General features: G+C 55.6%; 2 protein-coding genes across 9 annotated transcripts; one reads left to right on the forward strand and one right to left on the reverse strand.

The window, feature by feature from the left end:
• The first annotated feature begins 545 nt into the window (after positions 1-545).
• On the forward strand, positions 546-9,173 carry FAM131A (family with sequence similarity 131 member A). Of its 5 annotated transcripts, XM_040480967.1 has the most exons (8): positions 567-699; positions 1,899-1,959; positions 2,969-3,111; positions 3,527-3,573; positions 5,282-5,375; positions 5,624-5,806; positions 6,008-6,124; positions 7,435-9,173. In XM_040480967.1, exons 5-8 carry the CDS (start codon positions 5,306-5,308, stop codon positions 7,908-7,910), a joined length of 846 nt encoding a protein of 281 aa, XP_040336901.1. In that variant the 5' UTR covers positions 567-699; positions 1,899-1,959; positions 2,969-3,111; positions 3,527-3,573; positions 5,282-5,305; the 3' UTR covers positions 7,911-9,173. The 5 variants fall into 5 exon arrangements, with proteins under 5 accessions (XP_040336900.1, XP_040336901.1, XP_040336902.1 ...); XM_040480966.1 differs by lacking the exons at positions 1,899-1,959; positions 3,527-3,573 and having other exon boundaries at positions 546-699; XM_040480965.1 differs by lacking the exons at positions 567-699; positions 1,899-1,959; positions 3,527-3,573 and adding an exon at positions 2,041-2,307.
• CLCN2 (chloride voltage-gated channel 2) lies at positions 9,104-24,328 on the reverse strand. 4 transcript variants are annotated; one of them, XM_040480949.1, is made up of 24 exons: positions 23,687-24,325; positions 21,254-21,410; positions 20,938-21,069; positions 20,433-20,561; positions 20,212-20,345; positions 20,027-20,104; positions 19,865-19,943; positions 19,615-19,740; positions 19,430-19,514; positions 19,236-19,337; positions 17,625-17,709; positions 17,332-17,487; positions 16,884-16,953; positions 16,543-16,653; positions 16,078-16,291; positions 15,633-15,766; positions 15,224-15,396; positions 14,995-15,109; positions 14,706-14,779; positions 14,425-14,484; positions 14,246-14,284; positions 13,969-14,073; positions 9,861-9,947; positions 9,104-9,715 (listed from the first exon to the last, which is right to left on the reverse strand). In XM_040480949.1, the coding sequence occupies exons 1-24, from the start codon at positions 23,756-23,758 to the stop codon at positions 9,521-9,523; spliced, it is 2,712 nt and encodes a 903-aa protein (XP_040336883.1). In that variant the 5' UTR covers positions 23,759-24,325; the 3' UTR covers positions 9,104-9,520. The 4 variants fall into 4 exon arrangements, with proteins under 4 accessions (XP_040336883.1, XP_040336885.1, XP_040336884.1 ...); XM_040480951.1 differs by lacking the exon at positions 20,938-21,069 and having other exon boundaries at positions 23,687-24,327; XM_040480950.1 differs by lacking the exon at positions 14,425-14,484 and having other exon boundaries at positions 23,687-24,327.
• Between the last annotated feature and the right edge of the window lie 678 nt (positions 24,329-25,006).

Consider the following 25,006-nt stretch of genomic DNA (forward strand, 5'->3'; position numbering starts at 1 on the left):
TACCTGGCACCCCTCTTGCCTCTTCCCTGTCCAAGATTGTGGGAGTTGGAGGGTTACTTCGCTGGAGGATTGGACCCTTGAAGCAGACATGGTGGGATGTCCTGTTGCTTGGTAGGGGAGAAGAGAGAGACAAATAGCTGTGGGGTACCTTTAGACACACAACTCCTGGAAGAATGTGATCCAGACCCCAATAACGTGGAGGAGGCCTTGGGTTTCAAACTGTTTATAGCCGGAGAAGTCCTTTATGGTTTCAAGGTCTCATCTGTGAAAGGATGGGGCTGGATGCAACGACTTTTACCGTCCTCATTCTGTGTACCTGGCAGCCCGGGCCCAGAGCGTTCCCTCCCACCCTTGCCTTTCGGGGTCGCTGCGCAGTAGGGCCTGGGAGGAGGGGACGAGGTGTTTCCGGACTCGGCCCCAGGCCGCCTCTGCGTGGCTGTGACGTGTTTCGCCCCGCCTGCCTTGGGTGGTGACGCGAGTGGCCACGCCCCCGTGCTGACGTCACCGGCCCGGTTCCCTCTCCGGGGAGCGGCGGCGGACGCTCGGCTCCCACCCCTCCCCTCTCTCGGGCTCTCCCCTCCCCAGTGGCGGCCGCGGCCCGACCCTCTGCAAGGCGATGGCCCGAGCCCCGAGCGCGGGCTAGCGTGCCTGGGTTCCCGGCCATGGGCTGTATCGGCTCTCGGAGTCCGGCGGGTCAGGGTAAGAGGCGGAGGCCGGGCACGGGTTGGAGAATCGGGCTGCGGCTGCCCGGTGCGCGGGCCGCGGGTGGGTGGGGGCCTTGAGGAAGGGGCCGGTGTCGGGAGGGGGAGGAGCTTGTACCGGGGAGGCGGGCCTGTTAAGAGGAGGGAGCGGAAAGGAGCGGGGAGGGGGCTAAAGCGACTCGGCTTCGCTCCCACGGCCTGCCTGCTTCTGGGTTTTGCAGGGTAGACTCGTGGTCTTTCCGCCTGGATTCCCACCGCTGAAGGTGGCAGGAGGTGCACAGCCTTGGGAGGGGCAAGTTGTCCATGGCAATTGGCCATCCACGCCCACACACTCGCCGCCCCCCAGCCTACACCTCTCCTCTCACTGTCCTGGGAGTGGCTCTCTGCTGGGAACCTGCCTCTTCTAGCTGCGTCCCAATACCCTTAAGGAGGTAGCCTGCAAAGGCTGTCAAGCACCCCAGCACGGAGTTTTTGTACTCCCCCGCCCAGAGTCGGCTAGTTTATGAAGGAGACTGAGGCCCCATTTGGGGCACCTGTGAGCACCTGATCACCTCTCACCTCGTAACTACTATTTTAGTTCCTTTTCCCCACTCCCAACAAAAACATTATCCTACCTTGTGTAGAGAAAGAGGAGCCAGGAGAGAGGCCATCAGGGCTTCCTACAACTGCTGATCCCTGCTGCTTGGGCCTTGGTTCCCATGGATGGTGGGTGGTGCATGCTGTGGCCTGGCCATAGTCCTATGCATCTGAGGTCCAGCAGCCAACTTAAGTGTTCTGGGTTTCTCCAAGCCCAAAGCCAGGCAGCGTTGTTGTTGTTGTTTTTCCCATGAAGTTGAACGCTGGGTTTTGGAATGGGTCCTGGGCTTTCAGGGCAGGTGGTCAGTCATACAGGCCTTAGAGCGGTTGGTACTTGAGATGTTTTGAAGCTAAGACTAGCTGAGATTTGTACTTTCCTTGGTTCCCATGAGGAATTCTGGGATTTGTAGTCCTAAGTTAACCTCATGGCTTTTGAAGCTGAGAAGCAGCAGGCTGCTCTGATCCCTCTGGCCCTGCTAAGGCTTGGGGTTCAGGAAGTCATTCCTCCTGTAGTCAGGGGAGAATTTGGCTGACCTTAGGACTGGCTTTGAGAGCCCTGATTAGGTACCAGCCTGGGGCCAGGGATGGCCTGTAACCTTGTGTCTTCCTTCTGGTTGGTAGCATTTCTGGGGACCACCAGCTGGCTGAGGCTCAGGGACAGAGACGGCTACTCCAGCTAAAGGTCAGTTGTGATGTACATTGCCTATTGGCACTGTCTAGGGGATGGGCCTCAGCTCCCTGAGCTTCAGAGAGCTCTGCTGGGCCCCTGGCACTCCCACCTCCTCAAAGCCATGAAGCAGGAGTGTTCTCCTTCTGTGACTAGGCACAGGTTCCAAGTGGGGAGGGGACTGGCTCAGCATCCGGAGCCAAAATAAGAATAGAACTGGGAGCTGAGCCTGGAGCAGTTCTGGGCTTTTGGTTCTCTGCATCAACACAGCCAGCATGCCTATGATTTCTGTGCTGGGCAAAATGTTTCTATGGCAGCGTGAAGGGCCTGGAGGACGATGGACTTGTCAGACGAGTCGCAGAGGTGAGACCAGGGACTGTAGATGTGATCTGGGAGGTAAGGGGTGCTGAGGAATTGGGTGCTCAGGTGGCAAAAGGAAAATTACTCTGGTTTAGATAGTGGGAACCAGGATGATACAAGAACAAGCAGGCTGGGGCCAGACAGGGCATCAGGAAAAAAGCCTTAGGGGACTGGGATGAAAGTAAGAAAAAATCATGGGTTTGTCAGAAGAGAAGAGTAAAGAGCTGCATACCAGCTGATGCTGGCGAGAGGAAAGAACCAAGAGAAGGAAGGCAGCAAGGCTGTAAAGGGTCCAAGGTGGTGGTGGGGAGGAGGATGGCGATGGTGGTGGAAGATTGCGGTGTGCTTTCCAAGAGGAATGGGTAGGCCGAGAAACCCAAGATTCAGAATTTATGAAAGTGTAGGTTTCATCCCTAGGGTTCTGACGGTAAAATGTATCCAGAGGAGGAAGGGGGCCAGTGGGCTGCCACAAAGTGGTCCCAGGGGCCTGAAGGTCAGGAATGTGGGATAGGGGCTTTCAGAATTGTGGAGAGCACCAGGTGGTTGCTGATATTGGGAAGGGGAGAGGGAGAGGGGTGAGGAAAAATGATATGGCAGCGGGATAAAAATGAGGATTTTGGCACAAGTGAGAGCCCAGGTGAACAGCCTTTCCCCCACCCCTCAGTGGCCTCGGACCCGGCTTGGGCTGTGGAGTGGATCGAACTTCCTCGGGGCCTCTCTCTATCTTCCTTGGGATCTGCTCGGACCCTCCGAGGCTGGAGCCGATCCTCCCGCCCTTCCTCCGTGGACAGCCAGGACTTGCCAGAGGTGCTGGGCCCCTGGTGTTGGTAGGGGGAAGGGGGGCCGCATTCACATGAAGGGGATCTGTATCCCCCACCTCCGCCTCGACAGCCTGCTTCTGGCTCTCTTTTCCTGCGAGCGGAGGCGCTATCCGGCCGGCGGGGCCCGAGGCCGCCCCCGCGCCGGTCTGCTCTGCTCGGCGTGGTGCCAGCGGGCGGGCTTTGCTCGCGCCTCGGGCGCTGACGTCAGCGCATCCCAGGCCGTATCCCGGGAGATCCTGTTGCATGGTGATGGGTTGCCAGGGAGACACACACCTTTTCTCTGGGCCTGGGCCGCAGCTGCGCGCAGCGCAGCGCCGGGCACGGATGGCGGTGGCTGGGGGCAGTGAGGGGAGGGAGGGAGAGCCAGCCAGGAAACACCCAGCAGGTGCTCCTCCCCCCAGGCCTGGCCGGAAGCTAACGGCGCCACCCTGGGGCCCATGTAAGCCAGGTACTGACGCGGGGGAGGGGGGGGGGGAGGCGGTGCGGGCAGAGGGTGGGCCTGAGGTCAAGGGAGGAGGTGGAGTCCCTCTTGTGAGGGGTGGGAGCTAGGCAATGCCAGGGAGGGGTCATGTGCTTCCAACTTCATTCATTCATTGAGGGAAACATTTGACGGGGCTTGCCGAGGAGCACTGAACCAGGTGTAGGGTGGAGGTAGGGACCTAGGTGAATCAGTCAGGCCCTGCCATCCTGAGATCCCTCAGGAGAGATGGAAGGGCAATGCTGAGGTGGGTGTGGGGGCGGGGAGGGGGGTATCTAAGAAGAGACAGAGAGAAGACTGGACTGAAAATATAATAGGAAGTGACACTTGAGTCAGGCCTTAAATGGTTGGGAGCATTTTGTCAGGCAAGGATGGCGTTCTTAGCCCAGGGGAAAGCCAGGTTCCTTTGCCTGGTGGGAGGAGGGATGCTTGCTGACAGGGAAGGTGAAAGTGGGGTTTTATTGGGCAGAGGAGATCTGTCATGGATTCCAAGGCCTGGAAGGAGACAGGGGGCTCACAGAGTGGGCTCATTCTGTGCCTTGCTGTGAAACTAGGACTTCATTGGACAGCAGAGGAGCCCAGAAAAGATTTTAAATAGGGACACGTGACCAGTTGCATTCCAGGAAAATTATTTGTTTACATTTATACTTTGTCTCATTCACTCAGCCTATGTGTTTAGAAAGGTTACTGTGTACCAGGCACTGTGCTAAACACTGGGGTGCAGCAGTGACTAAAGAGACCAAATTCCTTCAAGAGCTAAAGATCAGTGAGGGAGACCAGGGACAAATAAGGAAACACACAAAGTGGACCATGATTACACACACAGGGTACGTTTATAGAGGATGGTGACTTGTTACAGAAGGAGGATGGAAAACTGGTTGGGTGGCCAGGAAGACCCTTCTGAGGGAATGATGTTTCAGCCAAGACAAAAGATGAGAAGGAGCTAGCCAGCCATGGGGAGGAGGGAGAGGAACACTTACACAACATCCTAGGCTAAGAAAATAGCGTGGAATTGGAGGAGCTCATGGGTCTCCAACTATGCTAATCTGGACACGGAGTATTGAGGGCTTGAGGAAGGGAAGGCAGTGGCAGTGGGAGCCGAAAGGATGAGCAAAGCATAGGGGAGAGTTGACGGTCATGCTGAGGCTTGGAGCCAGACTGAATGGGCAAATGCGTGATGCCGAGTAAAGAAGCTGGGGAGCAGGGCCAGATGTGGGAAAAGGTGTTGGGTTTGGTTTGGGTCATGCTGAGTCTGTGGCCCTGGTAGGCTGTAAAAACAGCTGGAGGGTTGAGAGGAGATGGTCAAAGAGGAGAGGACCTGGAGGAAGTCCTTGATGCCATAGCTTTCTCCCTTCCTCTTTTTCCTTGTCAAAGGTTCTTGACTTCCCAGATTGCCTCCTTCCCCTTTGGGAGCTGAGAAGGTGGGGCAGGGGTGATAGCTACAGTTCTGCTCCTTTGGGTCCGCCTGGATCTCTGTTGCTCCTTGGGAGCACATAGCTTGCTGGTCCTGGCTTCTTAGCCTCCCTCTTACGTGTCTCAGCAGCCACTGAGACATATGTGCTGCCCTGGCGTCTCTTCCCAGCTCCCATATTCCCTTGACACCTTGGGTGGGTTATGGGCATGTAGGGATGCTACAGAGTGTCAGAGGGGCACTGACTCTCTGATGCTGTCACCCAAGGTGAATGTTGGAGACACAGTCGCGATGCTGCCCAAGTCCCGGAGAGCCCTAACTATCCAGGAGATTGCTGCGCTGGCCAGATCTTCCCTGCATGGTACGCACCCCCTTCCCATACCTTTGGCCACTCTGTCCTTCCTTCTTCCTTTTGCACATACACGTTGGGGACTGTATCCTGTGAGCTCTTGCTGGGATCTCCCTTTTCTTCCCCTTCTCAGATGAATCCCAGCTTCCTCCTCCCATCCACAGGCACATGTGGACCCAAACTACCACCACCCTTCCACTCCCCTCTCAGATGCTCCCTGGCCTGTGCCCTAACCAGGCCTCCCTCTGCCCCACCTGCAGGTATTTCCCAGGTGGTAAAGGACCACGTGACCAAGCCCACCGCTATGGCCCAGGGCCGAGTGGCTCACCTCATTGAATGGAAGGGCTGGAGCAAGCCAAGCGACTCACCTGCTGCCCTGGAATCAGCCTTTTCCTCCTATTCGGACCTCAGCGAGGGTGAACAAGAGGCTCGCTTTGCAGCAGGTGGGGACAGGAAGGGGTCAGCCACACATTTGTCATAGGGTTGCTCCCATTGCCTCACACCTGATGTGGAGGTTGGAGTCTTTCCATACCCCTCTCTCTTTCCTCTCCTGTCTCCAAGCTGAGCCCTAATCTTAATTCTTCCTCTAATGTATTCTGCTAACGAACCTTCTCCGCTAACGAATTCCGTGTCCTCCCCGACAGGAGTGGCCGAGCAGTTTGCCATTGCAGAAGCCAAGCTCCGGGCATGGTCTTCGGTGGATGGTGAGGATTCCACCGATGAATCCTATGATGAAGACTACCCTGGAGGAACTGACTCAGGTGAGGGGCAGTCCATGCTCGTGCCCCTAGCTGGGGTGGGACTGAATGAGAGGCCTTGTGACTCAGAGGCTTTTGGAAGGGGTGGGGTGCAGACCCTGTCCAGGCAGTCCTTGACATTTCCAGGGGCAAGAGGGCTGTCCAGGCTCATGGGGGCGCAGTCAGCACCTGGAAATGGAGTAGTTCCTTTCCCATAGGTGCGGAGCCTTCTCTGCCTGTGCCGTTGGGCCTTGTAGTCCAGAGACCTCACCGATACCTTCTGTGCAACTGTGTCTCTGGGAGGGTCTGCTGTGCCTCACCTTTCCCTCTCAGGGCAGCCTTCTGGCCAGCTGTGGCAGCACAGATGAGCCACGGCAGCATAGCACCTCACAGGGCCATGGCCCCAGACAAACAGGAAGGCGTGCTGGGCCTGGACCGCCCACAGGGCCGTGCTGGCTCATGCTCAGCATCCTCAAATTCCATCTGAGACCTGCCTGTCGGCCTTTCTCTGGGCCAGTGCTTCCAGAGGGGACCCTGCGGGGCTGTGCAGCTGTGCACAGCCCTCCTTTCATCTTCCAATCCCCAGACCACATGGCTGACTTTCTCTGTAGCTTCTAGGCTCATGCCTCACAACACTCCCCCACCCCTACTTCTTTGCCTTTGAAGATTGCCTCCACCAGCCCCCACCCCTCCAGCTAATTAACAGATTCTCCAAGAGCAATACATTCGAGCAGACTAGCAATACATTAGAGTTATGCTGTGGTCCAGAGGTGACTGATTTGGTTGCCTGAGGCCAAGATGGAGCCCGAAACCATAAATGCTCTCGTTTGATTGAGTTGCAGGCCTGCTTTTTGATCCTTGGTGTAATGATAATAACATTTATCCGAGGCCACCACAACCCCACGTAGAAGCTTCGTGCAAATTCAAAAAAGCACCCCTCTCTCTGGTGGGCACGGTCCCATGCTAGGGCATGCTGCTTGATGAGCAGAGGGTGGGCTGAACTTCCGTCCACACTCACTGCCTTGGATAGGCTCCCCTCGTGCAATGGACCACTGGCACAACCATGTGTGGTATCCCTGCATTTATTACTTTCTTACTTTGTGCTACATTCTTTTGTTCTCTCAGCAACCCCATAAGTAGGTATATTAGACTCTCCAATTTGCCATTAAGGAAACTGAGGCACCAAGAGGTTAAGTGACTTGCGCAGTTACCCAGCTCCTACCCACTCTCCCCAGAGCTAGGGGTGCCAAGGGTGGAGTGGGGAGAATGTGGCTTCCAGGTTGGTCAATTGACATGGGGCTAGTAGGGCTTAATTCTTTTTTCTCCCCCTGCAGATATGGCTGGGCAGCTGCCCCTGGGGCCCCACCTCCAGGACCTCTTCACTGGCCACCGATTCTCCAGGCCTATGCGCCAGGGCTCTGTGGAGCCTGAGAGCGACTGCTCGCAGACCGTGTCCCCAGAGACCCTGTGCTCTAGTCTGTGCAGCCTGGAGGATGGGTTGCTGGGCTCCCCAGCCCGCCTGGCCTCCCAGCTGCTGGGTGACGAGCTGCTCCTCGCCAAACTGCCCCCCAGCCGGGAAAGTGCCTTCCGTAGCCTGGGCCCATTGGAGGCCCAGGACTCGCTCTACAACTCGCCCCTCATGGAGTCCTGCCTTTCCCCCGCCGAGGAGGAGCCAGCCCCCTGCAAGGACTGCCAGCCTCTCTGCCCGCCACCAGTGGGCAGCTGGGAACGGCAGCGGCAAGCCTCTGATGTAGCTTCTTCTGGGGTGGTGTCCTTAGACGCGGATGAGGCAGAGCCAGAGGAACAGTGACCCAAATCATGCCTGGTGGTGGCATGCGTCCCCTGGCTGCTGCTGGGGGCAGAGCCTCTGTGCCCAAGTGCGGGCTGGAGGCCTCCAGCAGAGCTCCAAAGCCTAGAGGGCTCCTGGGAGCACTCACTCCTCCGTTGTGTGTTTTGCATGAAAGTGTTTGGAGAGGAGGCAGGGGCCAGGCTGGGGGCGCATGTCCTGCCCCCACTCCTGGGGTTTGCCGGGGGTTGCCCGGGGCCCCTGGGGCATGGCTACAGCTGTGGCAGACAGTGATGTTCATGTTCTTAAATCAAAAATGCCACATACACATTTCCTCCTTGGATGATGTGAACCCCTAAGGGGGTGGTTGTGACTGGGCCCTGTGGGGTGGAACGGGAGGGAGCCCGGCCCCCTCTCCCCCTTCCCCGTGCCTCTCTCTTTGCTTCTCTCCACCTCTGAGTCCATGTGCAGTGCTTGACAGACTCCTCCCCCATCCCAGGGCGGGCTGGCTCTTACCCTCCTGGAGCCTAGGATTGAGCCGTTTCCCCCAAGGGCCCCTCGCCCAGCTGGGCTCGTGCTGTGCTTTGCCTCTCCATCATCTCTAAATCTTCTTCTATTTCCTAAAGAGGGGTTTTGGTCTGTTCTTTCAGTCGGATATTCTCTGGGAGGCACTGGATTGATAAAGGCATGTACCCTCTGCCCTTTTCCTGGCCCCTTGTAGGATGTGTGGGCAGGATCCCAGCGGCTCACAGCCTGCCTGGCTGCCCTATTCACCGAGTTCTTGTCAGAGTGGAGTTGGGAGAAGGGATGGCTCCACTTGCTACGGAGCTGTGACTTCAATGTTCTTCCAGAGAGGGCCACAAGGGGGCCACGTGGGTGGCTGGGCAGTTGTCTGTGGGGGCCTGAGCCAGGCAGGAATTGTGCCAACAAGTGACAGTCATGTGGGAGTGTCTCTCCTTGGGGAGGGAGGAGGGTAGTGCCTTTCTTGGCTGAATGAAAGGCCAAAGCTATAGCACTGCGGGCCTCTGCCCCAGCTAGCGTGTTGATAACTAAGCAGTGGAGGCCTCTGTGGATCCTGTGTTCCACAGACCGTGAGCTCTGGAGTTTTATGGCTGTGGGGGGTTTGGGTGGCTGCAGAATTCCGAGCCTTGTAGGCTTTGGCAGGTAGGAGGGCCCAAGGTAAGAACAAGAGCTGATGGGCACAGGCATTCTATATATAAGTGGCTCATTAGGTGTTTATTTTGTTCTATTTAAGAATTTGTTTTATTAAATTAATATAAAAATCTTTGTAAATCTCTATATACATCTGGTCATTGGAGGTTCCAGTATAAACCCATCTTAGTTCTACCCGTTTCCCCCTCAAAGGGGGAGCAGGGGTCAATTGACTCCACCCCTGTCCTGCCAGGGGGATGCTGATCTTCCTGCCCATGGAACACTTGCTACAGGTGGGCACTGGGTCAGATTCCAGGTAGGATGAACCAGGAGGAGCTTGGCACCCCAGGACTGGAAGGGAGGCTAGGGCTCCAGCCTTTAGTGCAGGCGCCTCCTTTCCCAAGGCAGACGGGACAGGAGAGCTTCACGGTCTAGACCAACAGCCACAGCCACTGCCATCCTAGGCCACCCACTGAGGGGGTTCATTGGCACTTGTCATCGCTGTCAGAAGGGCTCCCCTCCCGGGGGAGGCCATGATGGGAGCGGGGCCCCCAGAGTGCATGCACCTCTGTGGTCTCTGTGTCACTGCTGCTGGTGGCACTGTCACGGAAGCTGGCCAGGGGCGGCCGGACTTTGACGCCCTGTGCTGTGACAGAGCCCTCGATAGCCTTCCGGAGCTAGAAAGGGTAGAGGGTCAGATGTGTGGACTCTGAGCTCCCTGCTCAGACTCCACCCCAACACTTACCCCAGGTGAACTGGACACAAACAAGCCTGCATGCCTGTTTGGAAGCGGAAATGGTTTGATGGCCATTATCATCTCACCTCCTTTAGGGTGACGATCCCAATGAGTCGGCCAATACTGGTGACATAAGCATGGTCCACTCCCAGTAGTGAGAAGATGGTGTGAGTCTGCAGGGTGGGGAGAAAATACACTGGACATCATGTACACCATCTACAGGCCAGAGGGCCCCAGGACAAGGCCGGGGTGGGGAATAGGAGTGGTGCCATACATAGATGGGGGGTGGGGAAGGGAGGGCCACCAGAGGGAAAAGAATAATGAGGACATTTCTGCAGCCAGGCCTCAGAAACTTGAGAGAGGGAATCTTTAGGTTGCTTATTTGGTGGAGAAACAGAGGAAGGATTCTTCATCCCATGTTAGAAAGAGGATGATGGAGGACAGAACAACTGTTCAAATGTGACATGTAATGATTGGCCATGCACTGAGCGAGATCTTTCTGAAATTAGTAACTTCAGTACTGTTCTGAGATACCCACTCTACAGGAGAGGCAGTATGAGGCTCAGTGGTGAAGTGACTTTGCAGCTCCAGAAGGAGTTTTCATCCCTCTATAGAAGGATAGTTTTCATCCCTCTACAGCCCCGCTCCTGTGCAGATGTCCAATCAGTCACAGAGGTATCTGGCAGGGAGGTTCCATATCCTTTAGGGGTACTGGCCCTGAATTTTGTGCCTCTCACCCCACTTTAGTAGCTGACACATGCTTCCCATTTGCCTCCAGCAGGCTGGCAGTTAAAATGTCCTTTACCGTGGCTCTGACATTTCAATCATGGCCTGAAGCACTCTACGTCTCGCATACAGTTTGCCTTTTCTGGGGCCCAAGTAGCATCCCAGGTGCTGTTGAGATGTAGCTTGAAGTCCAGGGAAACAACAGTCAACCACAAACTCCCATGTCTTTCTGGCTTTGGACTCTCCCCCCAACTTTCAAATGTAATCACCAAGGGCTCAGGAATTGTCAACCAGTTCTCCTTGTGTTCTAAGTAGATTTTCTTGGGCCAGATGTCTTGAAAAACACTACTGACACAGCAGTTCCTGGAATTTTTGGCCTATCACTTATCACAGTGTTTTCAGTTTACTTGTAAAGTCTCTTGGCTTAATGTTTGAATCAAAATGGGCATTAATAACCTAGCTTTTTGAATACTAGTCACTCAGAACTCATTATAGCCATCTGAAAGCTTCAAAAATATTTTCTTATACAGTTGCTAAATCATTAGAGGGCTTCCAGAGCTTTCCCAACTCTCCATTTAAGGCATGACAGTACTTATAAAGCAGTTAGAAGTTCAGTTTTAGAATAAGCTTCTCTACGTTCCTTCAGTACCTTTATCATAACTTGTTGGGGTTACCAAGTTCTTCCTCATATCTAACTTGAATCCTACATGCTACATGTTACCTTTTAGTTTCCTCATCTGACTTCAAAGGGAAACCTATATTATCAGATTTTCTGTTTTAATAATCCACTAGCTTTGTCTTCTTATGGTTTAATAATCCCTTTATCTTCTCCCAAGGATCCTATTAAATTGTTCCCCTGGATTTTCTTTTTCTCCACAATCTTAATTAGAATGAGCTTCTGGTGGACTCTATGCCTTTTAGGTTTGCAAACCACTGGTCCCGGGCAGTCACCAAGCCTTGCTGATCTGCTTCCTGAACATCTTGGCCATGCTGATTCCCTCACTATCCTTACCAGGACCAGGCCACAACATCCTCATGGGTTCTGCTTTTGGTCTCCCTTCCCTTCAGCATGGCTCTGCCATCCTATGAGCTTTCTCAAACTTGAGTTAGAGCCCATACTCCCCAGAATAGCCCACAAGACTCTGCCTAAGGCCATCCCAGCTGGTCTCAGATTCTGCTAGACACTCTAGCTTCCAGCCTCACATAATCACTCATCTTCTTCTGAAAACACCAATTTCTTGGATACTTCAACCCTTCCCTCAAGTCCCCCGCTGTCTGCCTCTGAGTATAAGCAGTAGTAGAAGTCATTCCTCACATATATTGATCTCTTACTATGGCCAGGCACTGTTCTAAGTATCCCATATCAAGTCCTTTATCCAAAGAAAAACCTATGATGTAGGTACTCTGAGCCCCATTCTACCCATAAGGAAAGCAAAGCACAGAGAGGCTAAGAAATTTGCCAAGGCTACACAGCTAGCTAACACATGGCAGGCTGAGGATTTAGGTAAAGCCGGGCTGGCTTAGCTTTGGCATCCTAGCCTCCCCTGCCCCTGCTTGTCTGCAGGTGGCTTCAGAATGAATGTGGCAAGTAGCTGGTATGGCTGGCAAGCTCTAGTCTCATAGGTCCCTAAATAGTCTCCAGTGGATTCCCTCTCCCCGTGAATGTTCCCCTCCTGAACTTGACTGGGCTACTACTAATTGATTCTTCAGGCCTACAAGGCCATTTTGAATTCTCATCTTTTATGTTCTTATCACTTCTAGTTCTTTGTACTTTTGTTAGTCGGTTTCTCAAAGGCTTCTTCTCTTCCTCTGATTTTTAAGTTTGTAACAAACACCTACTTTGTTTTTTTCATTTTAATTTAATTAGACACCAGGGAGCCCATTGGAGGGCCTGTACATCTTGGGCTTGGGAACAGTGAATTGACAGGGAGAGGGACAGCGTGGCCTTCTGAAAGAATCCTGGGATTGTGGCCAGGGAATCTGGGCTCTGGGCCTGGCTCTGCTGTACTGACTCAGGCAAGTGACCTCTTCACTGCCTCAGTCTTCCCATGTATTAAAATGGTTAAATCCCAAGGCTTTTGGGTCAAACCATCTTGGATTCCAGTCTGATTGCGCTGCTTACTAGCTGTGTGACCTTAGGCAACTTGCTTAACTTCTCTGAATTTCAATGTCCTCATCTATAAAAACTGGAATATCACAGTATCCATTTTACAGTCCAGTTGTGAGGATTAAATTAAACGTGTGTAGAGCTTAGCAAGTGGCTGGCACATAGTGGACACTATAAAAAATGGCAACACGATAGAAAAGCTTTAGAGTTCTTAGGAAGAAAGGCTTTAAACAAAAACTCAGTGTATTCTCAGGTCTATATATATTTTTCTTGCAACTGTACTGTAGTTCCCCAGTCACTTTGATCTGATGTCTTTACCCAAAGGCTTTTAAGTTCCTTTATTACCTTTTGCTTTTTTTTTTTTTTTTTTTTTTTTTTAAATTACCTTTTGCTTTTCTCTTTCTTTGTGCCCTGTCCTTCCTGGCCCAGCCCCTGCTTATCTGGGCTCTTAGGCTCAGCTTGCACCTCGGCTAGCTGCTGGAGCTGCAGACCTTGGGAGTATTCCTCCACTGCCTGCATCCCCATGCCATGGAGGCTTGCACGTTTAAATCTGTCAACAATTTGGCTAAAATGCTCTGCTCGGTTTCTACCCCAGCACCCTGCTGGGTGTGCCTGCACTTCCTGCCTTCGCTTAGAAGCCTGAAGATGCCCAATGAGGCCACTGTCCATGCTGGGGAGGCCCCGAGAAAGTCCTCCACAGAGAGCCCCAGCCCTCCTTGAGTGTCAGCCTCACCCTCCACCAACCTGTCTGCACTCAACTTTTCTCCCCTTGTCTGCAGGCCATTTTGCCCTTCTACTGAGCTATCTTCCTGTGTACCTACCGGTTTTCCTGTGGCCTACATTATTAAGTCAGACTTTCTGGGGTCTGACATTCCAAGCCCCCCACTGGGCGTTTCTCATCTTTGTTTATCTCTTCTCTGCAGTGTCCCCACCCCTACTTGGATATTTGCTAGCTTGTTTATTAGAGTTTCTTATCCTGCCTGTTTCTCACCCATTTTTTTTTCAGTTGTGGGTGTATCAGCCTTGTTGGGTGCTGGCAGTCTCCTGCCTGGCTCTGACCCTGGCCTGGCCCTCTGGCTTCCACCCAGCTCAAACCCTGTCTTTGTTGCTGCTTTGGCCCAGAGTTCCCTGGGGGCAAGGCTGAGCAGAGGAAAAATGATGCCTGCGGTAGGCAGGAACAGGCTAAGGGGCCCTGACTCCCGGCCTCCCATCCTTTAAGGCAATATGTTTGAAACACAGCACAGAGCCCACCCTCTGCTACCCTGTTTCCCCACACCTGCCTGAGTCCAAACTGTGGGAGGACCTAGATCCCCACCCTGTGCTCCTGAGAGCTCAGGGCAGCCCCTGGCGACTGACCCTACCTTGTGCAAAGAGGTCCGCTCCACCAGCTGGAAGGGGGCAGGGTCAATTTTGCAGTCGCTGAAGTTGACAGGTTCATCTAGTTGCTGTTCCTCCCACTCCAGAATCTGAGAGGATGAGACAGAGGATTAGGGGGAAGGTGCCAATAGCTGCTCTCACCTTCCTGAAAGCTGGCTCCCCCTTTTCCCACCCAATGGTCCCTCCCATGGGGACAGCAGCCAAGATGATGACTGAACACTCCCAGGAAGAAACAGGGTCCAGAGTCCAGTCACACCTTACCTCCTCAGGGGTCATCTCGCCTTCCAAGTCTGAGTCACTCTAGGAGAGAGGGACAGAGGTTGGCAGCTAGTGGCTGGGGGGAGGTGGGTGTACCCCCCGGCTTGGGGAGGCTTATCCCGCTAGCCCACAGCCCTCCCTGTCCAGTGCTCCTGAGCTGCAGGAAGAAAGTGAACACTTACCGCCAGGGAGATTCGGACCCGCTTCAGCTTGCGCTTGTCACATGATTCGGACTTCTCCAACTTTGTTAGAGCCAGAGAGAAGAGGAGTTGATGTTACAGGGAGGGAGGTGAGGGTTAAGTGGTGGAGCTGAGAGGAAGAGCACACAGCAGGGACAGAGCTGACATCTAGGAGGGCAGAAGAGCAGGGACAATGGAGGCAGGCTCTGTAGGGTTAATGGAGGGGTGGTCTCAGTGTCAGAGAGAGAGCTGGAAAGAAAGAGACAGAGACTCTGACTACTCACCTCTGAAGCAGCCTCGGGGGGTGGACTGCCACAGAAGAGGCTCCTGAGGGCGATGCCTGCCTGCTCCATGTTCCCTGTGTTCCCAAACACAAGGCCCCGGGGGCAATGTCATCTTTGAGGGCGAGGACCAGGAGAGGTGAGGAGGGCAAGAGGAGAGGTGTCCTGGTTCTACCCCTGGCCCATCTGGGCAGCCTCTTAGCTGGGATGTGCTCAAGCAAAAAGGTTGGGTAGGGCTCCCACTGGATCTCAGGGGCCGTACTCTGGCTCTGCCAGTGGGAGAGAGGCCCACCTGTGGGACTCTCCCCGAGGTTCATGGTGTTGCTGGGCCCCCTCTTGAGAGCAGGCTTCAGGGGCTTGTGAGTCTCCCCCCGGGCTGCAGGGAAACCTGAGTCCTCTGTGTTCACCTGCAGAGGCAGGAAGGGGCTGGTGAGGCTATGGCCCCAGATCACTTCTGTATTGCCCTCCCAGTCTACGTGACATCTGGGAAGATTGTGCGGTTGTGGGGTTCCCCTGCTCACCTGGAAGCGGACGGAGGTCTCAGGGCTAGGGGGACTCTCCTGATCGGATGGTGGAGAGGTCTGGGCATTTCGATGCTCCTGCATGTACTGCCGTCGGCGGGCTGGGCTCAGCTGCGCCCCCAGCAATGCCACCACCTGTGAGCGCTCAATGGAGCCCAGGAGGATCATGGACTCTGGGTAGAGCAGGTGGGAGGACTCAGGAGCTGGGGCTGAGGCCCTCCTACTCACCCCTGGCCTTCTTTCACACCCAGAGTGGGGTCTTGGACACAGACCACGCACCAGAGGGAACCCCTGGCTGGCAAATGCTGGCCCAACCAAGGAGACTGGTTCTGAGCTCCTGTTCCCTCCCTCTTCCTGAGCAGCAACCCTGGGAGATGCCCCCAGCACCAGGGATCCCTCCTGGTCTCACCAGGGGATTCCACTAGGGCCAACATGCGGCCCTTGGTCCTGTGCAGTGCTAATCGAAGGTCCCGGAAGGTGCAGCTGAGGGCCACATGGGGAACATCCCGCACCATGATGTCCTCCACTCGCATCCGGTACTGCCTGAGGGTAGAGAAAGGCACTTAGTTTGTGATCATGATGGGGAAGGGATCCCAGAGCACTACCATCAGGGCCATAAGAAGGCCCCAGAGCCCATGGGGACAAGGGCTAAGAGCCAAGGAGTATTTCTGCCTTCATTTGATCAGGTGGGGCTAGCTGCAGCTTCCCCAGGATGTGGACAGGGCAGCTCTGGCCAGGAGAGAGCAAGGTGGCTGGTCTCCCAGCTTCACTGTCTGAGGACTTTGCTGGAGGTGGGTCTGAGGGGGTCCTTCTGACCCTCACCCGCACCCCCCTTGTTGCCCAGCCCTCCATACTGGTGGCGGCCCCAGCCCAGTTCAGGCAAATAGGGCAGTTTCTTGATCCGGATGATGCTGTCATAAAGTGAGGGCTGTAGGCTCTGGGCAACGGCGTTGGCCAGGATGACGGCAATCATGACGGGTAGGATGTGGGCAATCTGGCCTGTGAGCTCGAACACGATCACAGCCGTGGACACTGTGTGTGTCACTGCTCCTGCCAGTGCAGCTGCCCCTGGAGGTAGCCATCTTCAGTCACCTCAGGGTGCTCAGGTCCCAGATGACCCTCCCCATCCAGGGATGGTCCTCTGGGGGCCTTTCAGGTCGCCCAGTACACTACCGGGGACCTGCCAGGCCGCCCAGTACACTACTGGGGACTGGCTTCTGCATCTGAGTGAAGCCGGGTTCCTGCCAGCAGGGGGCACCAGAACCTCAGACCCTGCGGCCAGGGGTCTTGGGAGACAGATGGGGACCTGGAGCACTTACCCACCACTGCATAGCCACCAGGCACAATCCGGTAGGTGCTGCCGTCAGTGTGAATCCCATCTGGAAACCAGGCAGCCATGCTTTCGCCCACCAGACGCCCAAATGCTGCTCCTTCAGGGAGGGGGGTGGGAAGAGAAACAGGTAGTGGAGGGGGAGGGTGGGGGCACTAGGAAGAGAGAGGGTCAGAAGGTGGGGGAGGGGCCAGTGGGTCATTCAGTACAGGGGATAGTCAGGGGGTGGGGTTGGGGCTGAGGCTGGACCAAAACCCACTCCCAGGCAGAGAGGGGACGGCGAGTGGGTGGGAAGGTTGAGGCTAGGAGAATAGGCAGCTGAAGACTCACCAATGACAAAGACTGGCATGAAGGCCCCACAGGGCACTGGGATGGTGGTGGCCAGTGCAGACATCCAGAACTGCAGGCAGGAGGTGGTTCAAACAGGTAGAGGCACTGCCAGGCCCCAGGCAGCCCCTCAGCTTCACCCTGGGGCGTCTACCTTCCTTATCAATCAGGCACAAGCTCCCAGCTATCCCAGAATCCCCCACGATCAAAGAAAGGAAGACTCCAGAACCAGATGGCTTGGGTTCAAATCTTACTCTGCGGTCTAGCTCTGGGACAATTATGTAACCTCTTTGTGCCTTGACTTCCCATCTTAAAAAAAGGGCTACTGATAGTACCTTTCTCATAGTGTTGTGAGACTTAAAAGGAATGACTATATGGAAAGTGCTTAGAACAATGTCTGGCACCTAGGAAGCCCAGGTTGGCATTAGCTCTACACATGTAAGAGCCCTACCTTCATGAGAATGAAGATGACCAGGGTGAGGAAGACGTTGGCACGTGGTGGGCTCCAGGCCTGTGAGGTTCCCGGTGGCTCTAGCTCCTCTACCAGGCCCTGGCGGACCCACGTCCGGTTGTCAAACAGGGTGACCAGAGTCTCTTTCTGTGAGAGCTGTAGGTGAACACGGTGCCTCAGGCTGGGCAATAGCCAGGATGAAGGGAAGGGGCCCAAAGGAGAGCAGAGACTGTTGGCTTTAGAGGGGATATATCCCAAGGGAAAGCACAAGTGTCTGTTCTGCCTGGAGTTACCTGTCCGGCCATGAACTGTCCAAACCCAGGGGGGAAGGTCAGAGTGGAGATGAGCAGGGTCACCAGAGCTGGGAAGAGCAGGCGCCTAGAGATACAGGTTTCACAGCATCAAACATGGGTGGTGTACCTACTACAGACTGGTAACAGTCTGGGTGCCCTCACATAACTCAGGGCTGAGGTCGCAGCAGAACCTCATGCTTATATAAAAGCACACAGTTCTGAGAGAAGGTCCCTTTTGCTGTTCGTGATATGATGGACCCAAGGGTGATGGCTGTCTGGGGTTATTATAAGCCCAAATGCCTTTCTGTTGGCCCTCAATTCCCCAAGTAGGTAGCAGAAATCCAACCCATTCCAGCCCTCTCTTGGACACTTCTGAGCTGTGACTCCTCTCTATGCTCTCAGAAGCCCAGCCAAAGGGCACACTGTGTGACAGTATGGAGAAGTTTATGCCTTTGTTTCTCTCTGGTGACTTAGAGTGAAGGTCAGTGTTGGGAAAAGCTACGGTCACTCATGAAGTTGACCAAAGGTGCCAGAGGGAACAGGTTTAGTGGGCTGCCCTTTCTCTGAAAGACGTCAGTCCCAAAAGTCCCGTCTCGGGCCTTCCCGCTCCCAATCCTCAAGTTCACAAATGAGAGAGTTAAGCTCTGGAGATTAAAAAATCTCACCCATTTCCGTGCTTCAACGGGGTGGGGGTGGGGGGCGGGGAAACTAAGGCTCAAACACTCTCCAGGGAGCAGTGCCATCTGTCCAGGCCAAGGGCCTAAGGAAGCCTTAGGGTTTTTGTTGTTGTTGTTGTTGTTTAATGTTTATTTTTTTTGAGAGAGAGTGTGACTGGAAAGGGCAGAGAGAGATGGAGACACAGAATCTGGAGCAGGCTCTAGGCTCTGAGTTGTCAGCACAGAGTCCAATGTGAGGCTCAAATTCACGAGCTGTGAGATCATGACCTGAGCTGAAATCAGACGCTTAACTGACTGAGCCACCCAGGTATCCCGGAAGCCTTAGTCTTTTCCAAAAAAAAAAAAAAAAAAATATATATATATATATATATATACATATATATATATATTTAAATATTTACTTATCTGTTTGTTTATTTTTAAGAGACAGAGCATGAGTAAGTGAGGGGCAGAGAGAGAGAGAGAGAGAGGGAGAAAGAGTGTGGAGCCTGGAGTGGGGCTTGAGCTCATCTGATGCGGGGCTCGAACTCAAGAACCATGAGATCGTGACCTGAGCTGAAGTAGGATTCTTAACCGACTGAGCCACCCAGGTGCCCCTTTAAATTTTATTTTTAAATACTCCCTACACTCAGTGTGGGGCTCAAACTTACAACCCCAAGATCAAGAGTCACATGCTCTCCCGACTGAGCTAGCCAGGTGCCCCATGGAAGTCTTAATCTTTGATGTGAAGTGCCTTGACTAAAAATTCAAAAGTGCCAATTTTGAGGTAATTCATATAAAAGCCAAAATGTTCAATCATTCCGGAAAACACCATTGGCTGATTTTCTCAATGAAGTGCTATCTTTAACTGGGCTACTCTTTGCCACAGTAGGGTGGCCCTCTCACCCTACTGTGACCATCGCACAACTCAGAGAGGAGCCCAGGTCCAACTCACTTCTTCATGAGGAAGCGGTTGATGGTTTTCTGCTTCCGCATCACCTGGACAATCTTCCGGTTCAGGTAGACAAAGAGCGCTCCCCCAAAGCCACTAGCAATACTAGAGAGGGGAGAAGTACCAGGGTGAAAGGGGGTCTTCCCTCTTCTACCTCCTCCTCTCCGATGCACCCCAGCTCCCTGAGCTCCCCTCACCCAATGACAGCAAAGGCCGGCAGCTCCTGGAGGTCAAAGGGGAAGTCAAGCCGGAATCGGGTTTTGAAGAGAGCCGTAATTGTCTCTGAAAGGAAAGCAGAGTAGCAAAGGGAGGCAGGTGTAGTGTTGAGGGCCCTCACCCGAGCCATCTCAGGGGCTCCTCTCGTCCCCCAGGTCTCCCCCACCTTCATCACGGTTCCAGACCGCCAGGACCCGGAAGATGAAGGCACTGAAGGTGGCAGCAAAGAAGCCTCGCCAGTAGTTCCGCACAGCGAAGAAGGTGGAGGTGACCTCAATGCTGAATAGGACGCCTGTGGGGGGGCAAAGCAGAGTGCCACATGAGGCCTGGGCCCTGCCTGAGGACTCAGACCCAGATGAGAGGGGCAAAGGAGGTGAGGCCAGGGGCAGGGCTGAGGGGCTGGACTGACCGCCTACCTCCAATAGGTGCTGCAAAGCAGCAGCCTACTCCCACGGCACAGGCAGCAGCCAGCATCTCTGTGTTCCGGGATTCGTTCTGGCAAGAGTGGTGGAAATGGGTGTCAGCGTGGCCTCAGCAGCCTCCCCTCCCCCTCTGCTTTCCCCCAGGGTCTCCCTTACCTCATAGATGCCCCCAAAGAGGGAGAGGAACTTGCTGAGCAGGGCAGCACACATGCTGGCGATATGCACAAAAGGGCCCTGGGGGTGTGGGAGCAAATGGTGAGTGGGGAAGGGGCACACCTTGACCTTGGCCTATCTTCTTCCCCCACTGGGTCAGACTCCTTCTATCCCCAATCTGGAGTTACCTCCTTGCCAAGGGGCATCCCGCTGCCCAGGGCACAGGTCAGCCCAATGACCTTAGCTACAAAGGTCTTCAGGGTGAGGTATTCCTTCAGCACCACTCCTCGCAAGATGGTCTTCATCTCAGGGATGCCAGACCCTGGAGAAGTTATGGTCCCAGGAGAGTCATTTGATGTGCCCGTTTCAGGAGGTCCCATCACTGCCCTCCCCTTCTTTCTTACTGTACCGACAGCCTGAGGGGCCAGGATCTGTGTGAATCCAGCTGAGAAAGTGATGAGAACAATGGGGTAGGTGACCCAGGCCAGGTACTGGAGCAAGAGGCTGGTGTTCAAGCCTCGGGACATCCACTGTTGAGCTGTGGGGAGAAGATGAGCTGCTGGACCCTAGATGCACACACCCAGTCCCCACCTAGCCACTGGGACACACTGATATGACAAGCTGTCCCAGGGAGAATGGATCCATCACAGACAGCCTGGGCAAGAGGGGTAGGGAGGCGGCCTTACAGGGCATTCATTGGGACAAAGATCACAACAGGGAAGAGGGGCAGTTCGAGAAGGGAGGCAAGAAGTTGTGGCCTATGGGAGTGGCAGTCATTATGCCTGAAGAGGAGGCAGTCAGGCTGGCTGGGGAAAGTGGTCAGTGGCCAAGTAGCCAAGATGCTTGGACAAGTGTGGCATGGAGAGAGCAGGTTGGTTCTTCCCAGCCTTCCCCTTGCCAGCCCTTGTCCTTACCCTGCAGACAGGCAGCGATGGCATAGTCCATGGCCCAGCTGACCAGAGCCATGAGGAGCCCCAGCAGGACCAGGAAGATCCAGTCTTCACCAACCCTGGACACTAGGAACTTATGGCAGCGTACGGAACAGACTGGGAGCAGGGAAGGGAAGAATGGAGCGGGGAGGGGGGGAGGCTAGCACCAAAGTATTCCCACCTCTGCCCCCCAACCCTCAACCTCCCAATGGGTAGCTCTAATGGCCTCTGTCCCCCTTAGCACAGCACAGCACAGCACAGCACAGCACAGCCAGGTCTCCTGCCCCAACCCAGGTCTCACTGCGGCATCGGGCGCAACGGCTCTGTCCATATTCCAGGAGCTCTGGGGGAGCCCGAGGGGAAGGTGGACCCCTCCAGGTCTCGGGCCCTCCCAGGCGAATCCGAGCAGCTTCCTCTTTGGCAAAGGCCCCAAGGTCCTGAGTATACCGGCCATACATCTGAGGAACAGGGAATATGGGGACATTAGCAGATGTGCGCTGAGTGGGGACCCCTGCATCAATTCCCCTTCTCCCAGACTCTATATTATATGCCCCTTCTTGAACCCACAGTTTCCACTTTGGCTTGGGGTGTGGAAACAATGCACATTACAGACCGTGGGGGCTGTCCTGGCCAGAGTAATGGGGACAGCCAAGGTACAGGGCACAGCACTGGGGGTGGCAGAATAATCGTCCTCTTCTCACAGGCCTGCCCAGGGAGCATGGAGGAGGAGGAGTGGGAGGGAAGGCCCCAGAGGAGGAAAAGATGGAAAAACCTAAGGCAGTCTGAAAGTGGGAGGAAGGAAGGTCAGAGAATAAGGGATGGTCAAGGACGGAAGGGTAACAATGAGGGCCTCATGGAGCTGGGGGCAGCTGAGTTGGGCCTAAGAGCAGGCGGGGCCTCAATCCTTATCACGTTCCCGCTTGGCCTCTAGCCTGTGACCAACTCAGCTGCACCCTTCCCATCCACCGTAATCCCCTTGTCCCCATTCTCCACCCCTAACCACCCCCCCCCCCCCAGCCTGCCAGCCCAGCTGGGAGTAGAAAGTCTCTGGGTGGGTGGAGAATGCTGGTGGCTTCAGTCCCACTCTGGAGCTGCCCTGAGTCCAGGGGTGGGTTGGGGCCGGCAGAAGCTGATGGCTGGGCTGTGACTGGGGATGTTGGGGTGCTGGGACGGGAGAGTGAGAGTCGCTGAGCCTCAGCTCGACCTGCCAAGCTGGGCGTGTGTTGGGGGGTGGGGAGGAGTAGATTCCGGCTGCCACCCGCAGAGCTTCGGGACACAAAGGGCTCCTGTTGGGGCTGGGGTTGGTGGTGGGGGGGAGGGAGGGAAAGATAGAGACAGAGCAAGAGAGTGATAGAGAATGAGGAAAGGGAGGAGAGGGAAAGGGAAAAAGAGGAGCCAGGGGAAAGGCAGAGAAGAGAAAGGAGAAGAGAGGGGAAGAAGGAAGGAGGAAAAGAGAGAAAGAAAGTAGAGTACAAAGAGGCAGACACAGTGTAGGAGGGGGAGGTGAGTGTGTATGAGGAAGACAAAGGGATTAGAAGGAGAAGGGGGAGAGGCTGGAGCAGAGAGTGTTCGGGAGACAGCATGACCCTGAGGATTCGTTTCTGAGATAGAGACCAGGCAAAGGAGGTGGAGATGTGGCTGGTGCAACAGATAGACACCATTTCAGAGGTCAGGTGCCTGGCTTCTTTGACCAAAGCCCCATTCTCAGCCAGGACAGATTGACAGACACCTCCCCCACAATGCGAAGGCTTGCCCCTCTCCCCTGGCTCCACCCCCGCCCCTGCCACCTCTCCCTGTCATCCTGTTTCAACCAGTCTCTCTCTTGTAACAGGGCACCTCCCAGCCCCAGCTACCACCCAGGACCCCTCCTCCTGGAGAGGCTCCCTCCCAGCCTCCTTCCAGAGCAAATTCCAACCCAAGCTGGTAAAAAGGAGCCACCAGCCCACTCCCTTCCCTAGAGTTTGGGTCCTCCGCCTAGTGACACAAGAAGGGGCAAAAGGCTTCTCAAACGCTAAGTTGTAATGGTAGCCATGAGTCAGCTCACAGCCCCAGGACCCCTGCTTTTAATGAGGTCAAGGGACACCCCTGAAGTGGGTGGGGGCTGGATACCCAGTCAGCATGGACAAAGGTCCCAATTCCCACACCCATTCTCGCTTGACCCATCCTCCCTAAAGCTCCTGTACCAAGAGTGGGGGGGGGGGCGGTGTACAGGAAAAGCTCCTTCCCCCCAGAGAATCCCCTGAGGGCTTCTTGCCAATGCTGGGTTGCCAGTCCCCCAGGGGTAAGGGCTGGGGGCTAGGTTTGGGTCTGAGCCATCTTTCCACACAGTCTAATTCTAGTACAGTGCCACACACTTAGTGGGGATAGAGGGAATGTCTTGGATGGTGGAGATAGGAGGGTAGAGAGAAAAAGTTCAAGGGTGTGAGTGGTGCTGGGGAGGGAAAGTGGGGTGCTGAGACTTCAGTCCAGGAGGAGCAGAGAAAACGTGTGTATGTGGGGGTGGTAAAGAGAAGGACACCTGGGACAAGCACCTGATGTCCTTGTCCTCTGCAGCCCCCTCCCCAACCCCCCCCCCCCCCTTAGCTCTCCAGCCTCTCAGGCCCTCGAGCCTCAGTTTCCCCAGCTCACTTCTGGGGCGGGCTTAGGGTAGGCCCCCGGGCCTCGCGCTTCCAAGGAGAACCCAGAGCAGCGGTACCGGAGTGCACTCCTGAGGGGTCCGCTCGGCTTCACTTACCAGGGTCTGCTCGTACTGCAGCGCCCGCGGCTCCATCCCTTCCGCCACTATCGCGGCCGACGCGGCCGCCATCTCCGCCCACAGTCCTCTGGCCTCCCGGTGCGGCTCGGGCTCGGGCCCGGACTCGGCTCCCGGCCGGCAGAGCCCGCGCCGGCACCCGTCCCGTCCCCGCCGCCCGGGCGGCCGAGTGCAGAGTGCGGCGGGCCCCGTGCAGGCGCTTCGGGCTCAACCTCCAGCTCGCGTCCCCTCCTCGGCGGGCGGGCCGAGGGCGGTGCCCTCTTGTGCTGCTCCGCCTGCCGGGCCATCCACAGGGGCCGGCCCAGCCGGGCGGGGGTCTGCGTTGAGGCCGCCTCCGAGGCTCCGGGGAGGCGGCAGGGGGCGCTTGGAACGTGCTAACCTGCGCTCCCTCTGCTCAAAGGCCGGGAACTGAGAGGAGCAATTGGGGCCAAGCGGGGGCGGGTCCGCTGGCACGTGGAAGGGCCGGGCCAGGCCCGCGGCGCCCAGTGCCGGAGCAGGAGGAGCCGGAGACGTTGGGGCTCAGCAGGGCCTGGGGCCGGGGTCTGCTGAACCGTTTAATCAGATTCTTTGCGCTCAATCTCTCAGGAGTGGCGCCCTCTCTTGCTTCTCCGGAGGGGCCAGACGGGCCTGGCAAGGCCCTTCTGCTCCGTCGAGGGTGAGAAGCAAAGCTGAAGGGACTCGTTGGGAGACGCTAGGCCCAGACAGCGGGAGTGAGGGGATGATGCTCGGAACTGAGACTCTCGATCTCTTTCATCCTCTTTCCTCCTCCTTCCCTTACCTGCTGGTCCTCTTGGGAGTCGCACCTGGAGTAACCCGGCCTGTGGGGTGCACCAGGGTGGAGGTGGGGAGGGAAGGTGAAGGGCTGAGGCCGGAGGGAAGAGATGTCTAGGTGCCGGGAGGCCGCTCCTGGGAGGAGGGTGTGGGCGTACAGAGGTCGCTTTTCCTTGGCAGGTCCCAAGGAGAAACTCGAGTAGCTACTGACGTCTCACCACCATGGGGAACAGCCTGCTGGGGATCTGCATTCTCTACCAGGGTCTAAAGAAGGATAGAGCAGAGGGTGGGGTGAGCACAGAGTGGATGGGCAGTGTAAGAGATTGTGTCAGAGGAGAGGCTCGGGCCCAGGAAACAGGCAGTGTGCGGGAGAAGGCAGGATCAGGATGAGGGGGCATGTGGGAGGCACAGGCGGTGCCCAGGAGGGAGGACGGTGCCCAGGAAGGGGGCAGTGTGAGAGGAAGGGGCAGTATAAGGGAGGAGCTGGTATTCGTGGGAGAGGATAGTGCCAGGATGAAGGGGCATGTAGAT

Source organism: Herpailurus yagouaroundi, unplaced genomic scaffold (assembly GCF_014898765.1).
Source record: "Herpailurus yagouaroundi ecotype Mexico unplaced genomic scaffold, PumYag 159, whole genome shotgun sequence".
Classification (NCBI taxonomy): Eukaryota; Metazoa; Chordata; class Mammalia; order Carnivora; family Felidae; genus Herpailurus; species Herpailurus yagouaroundi.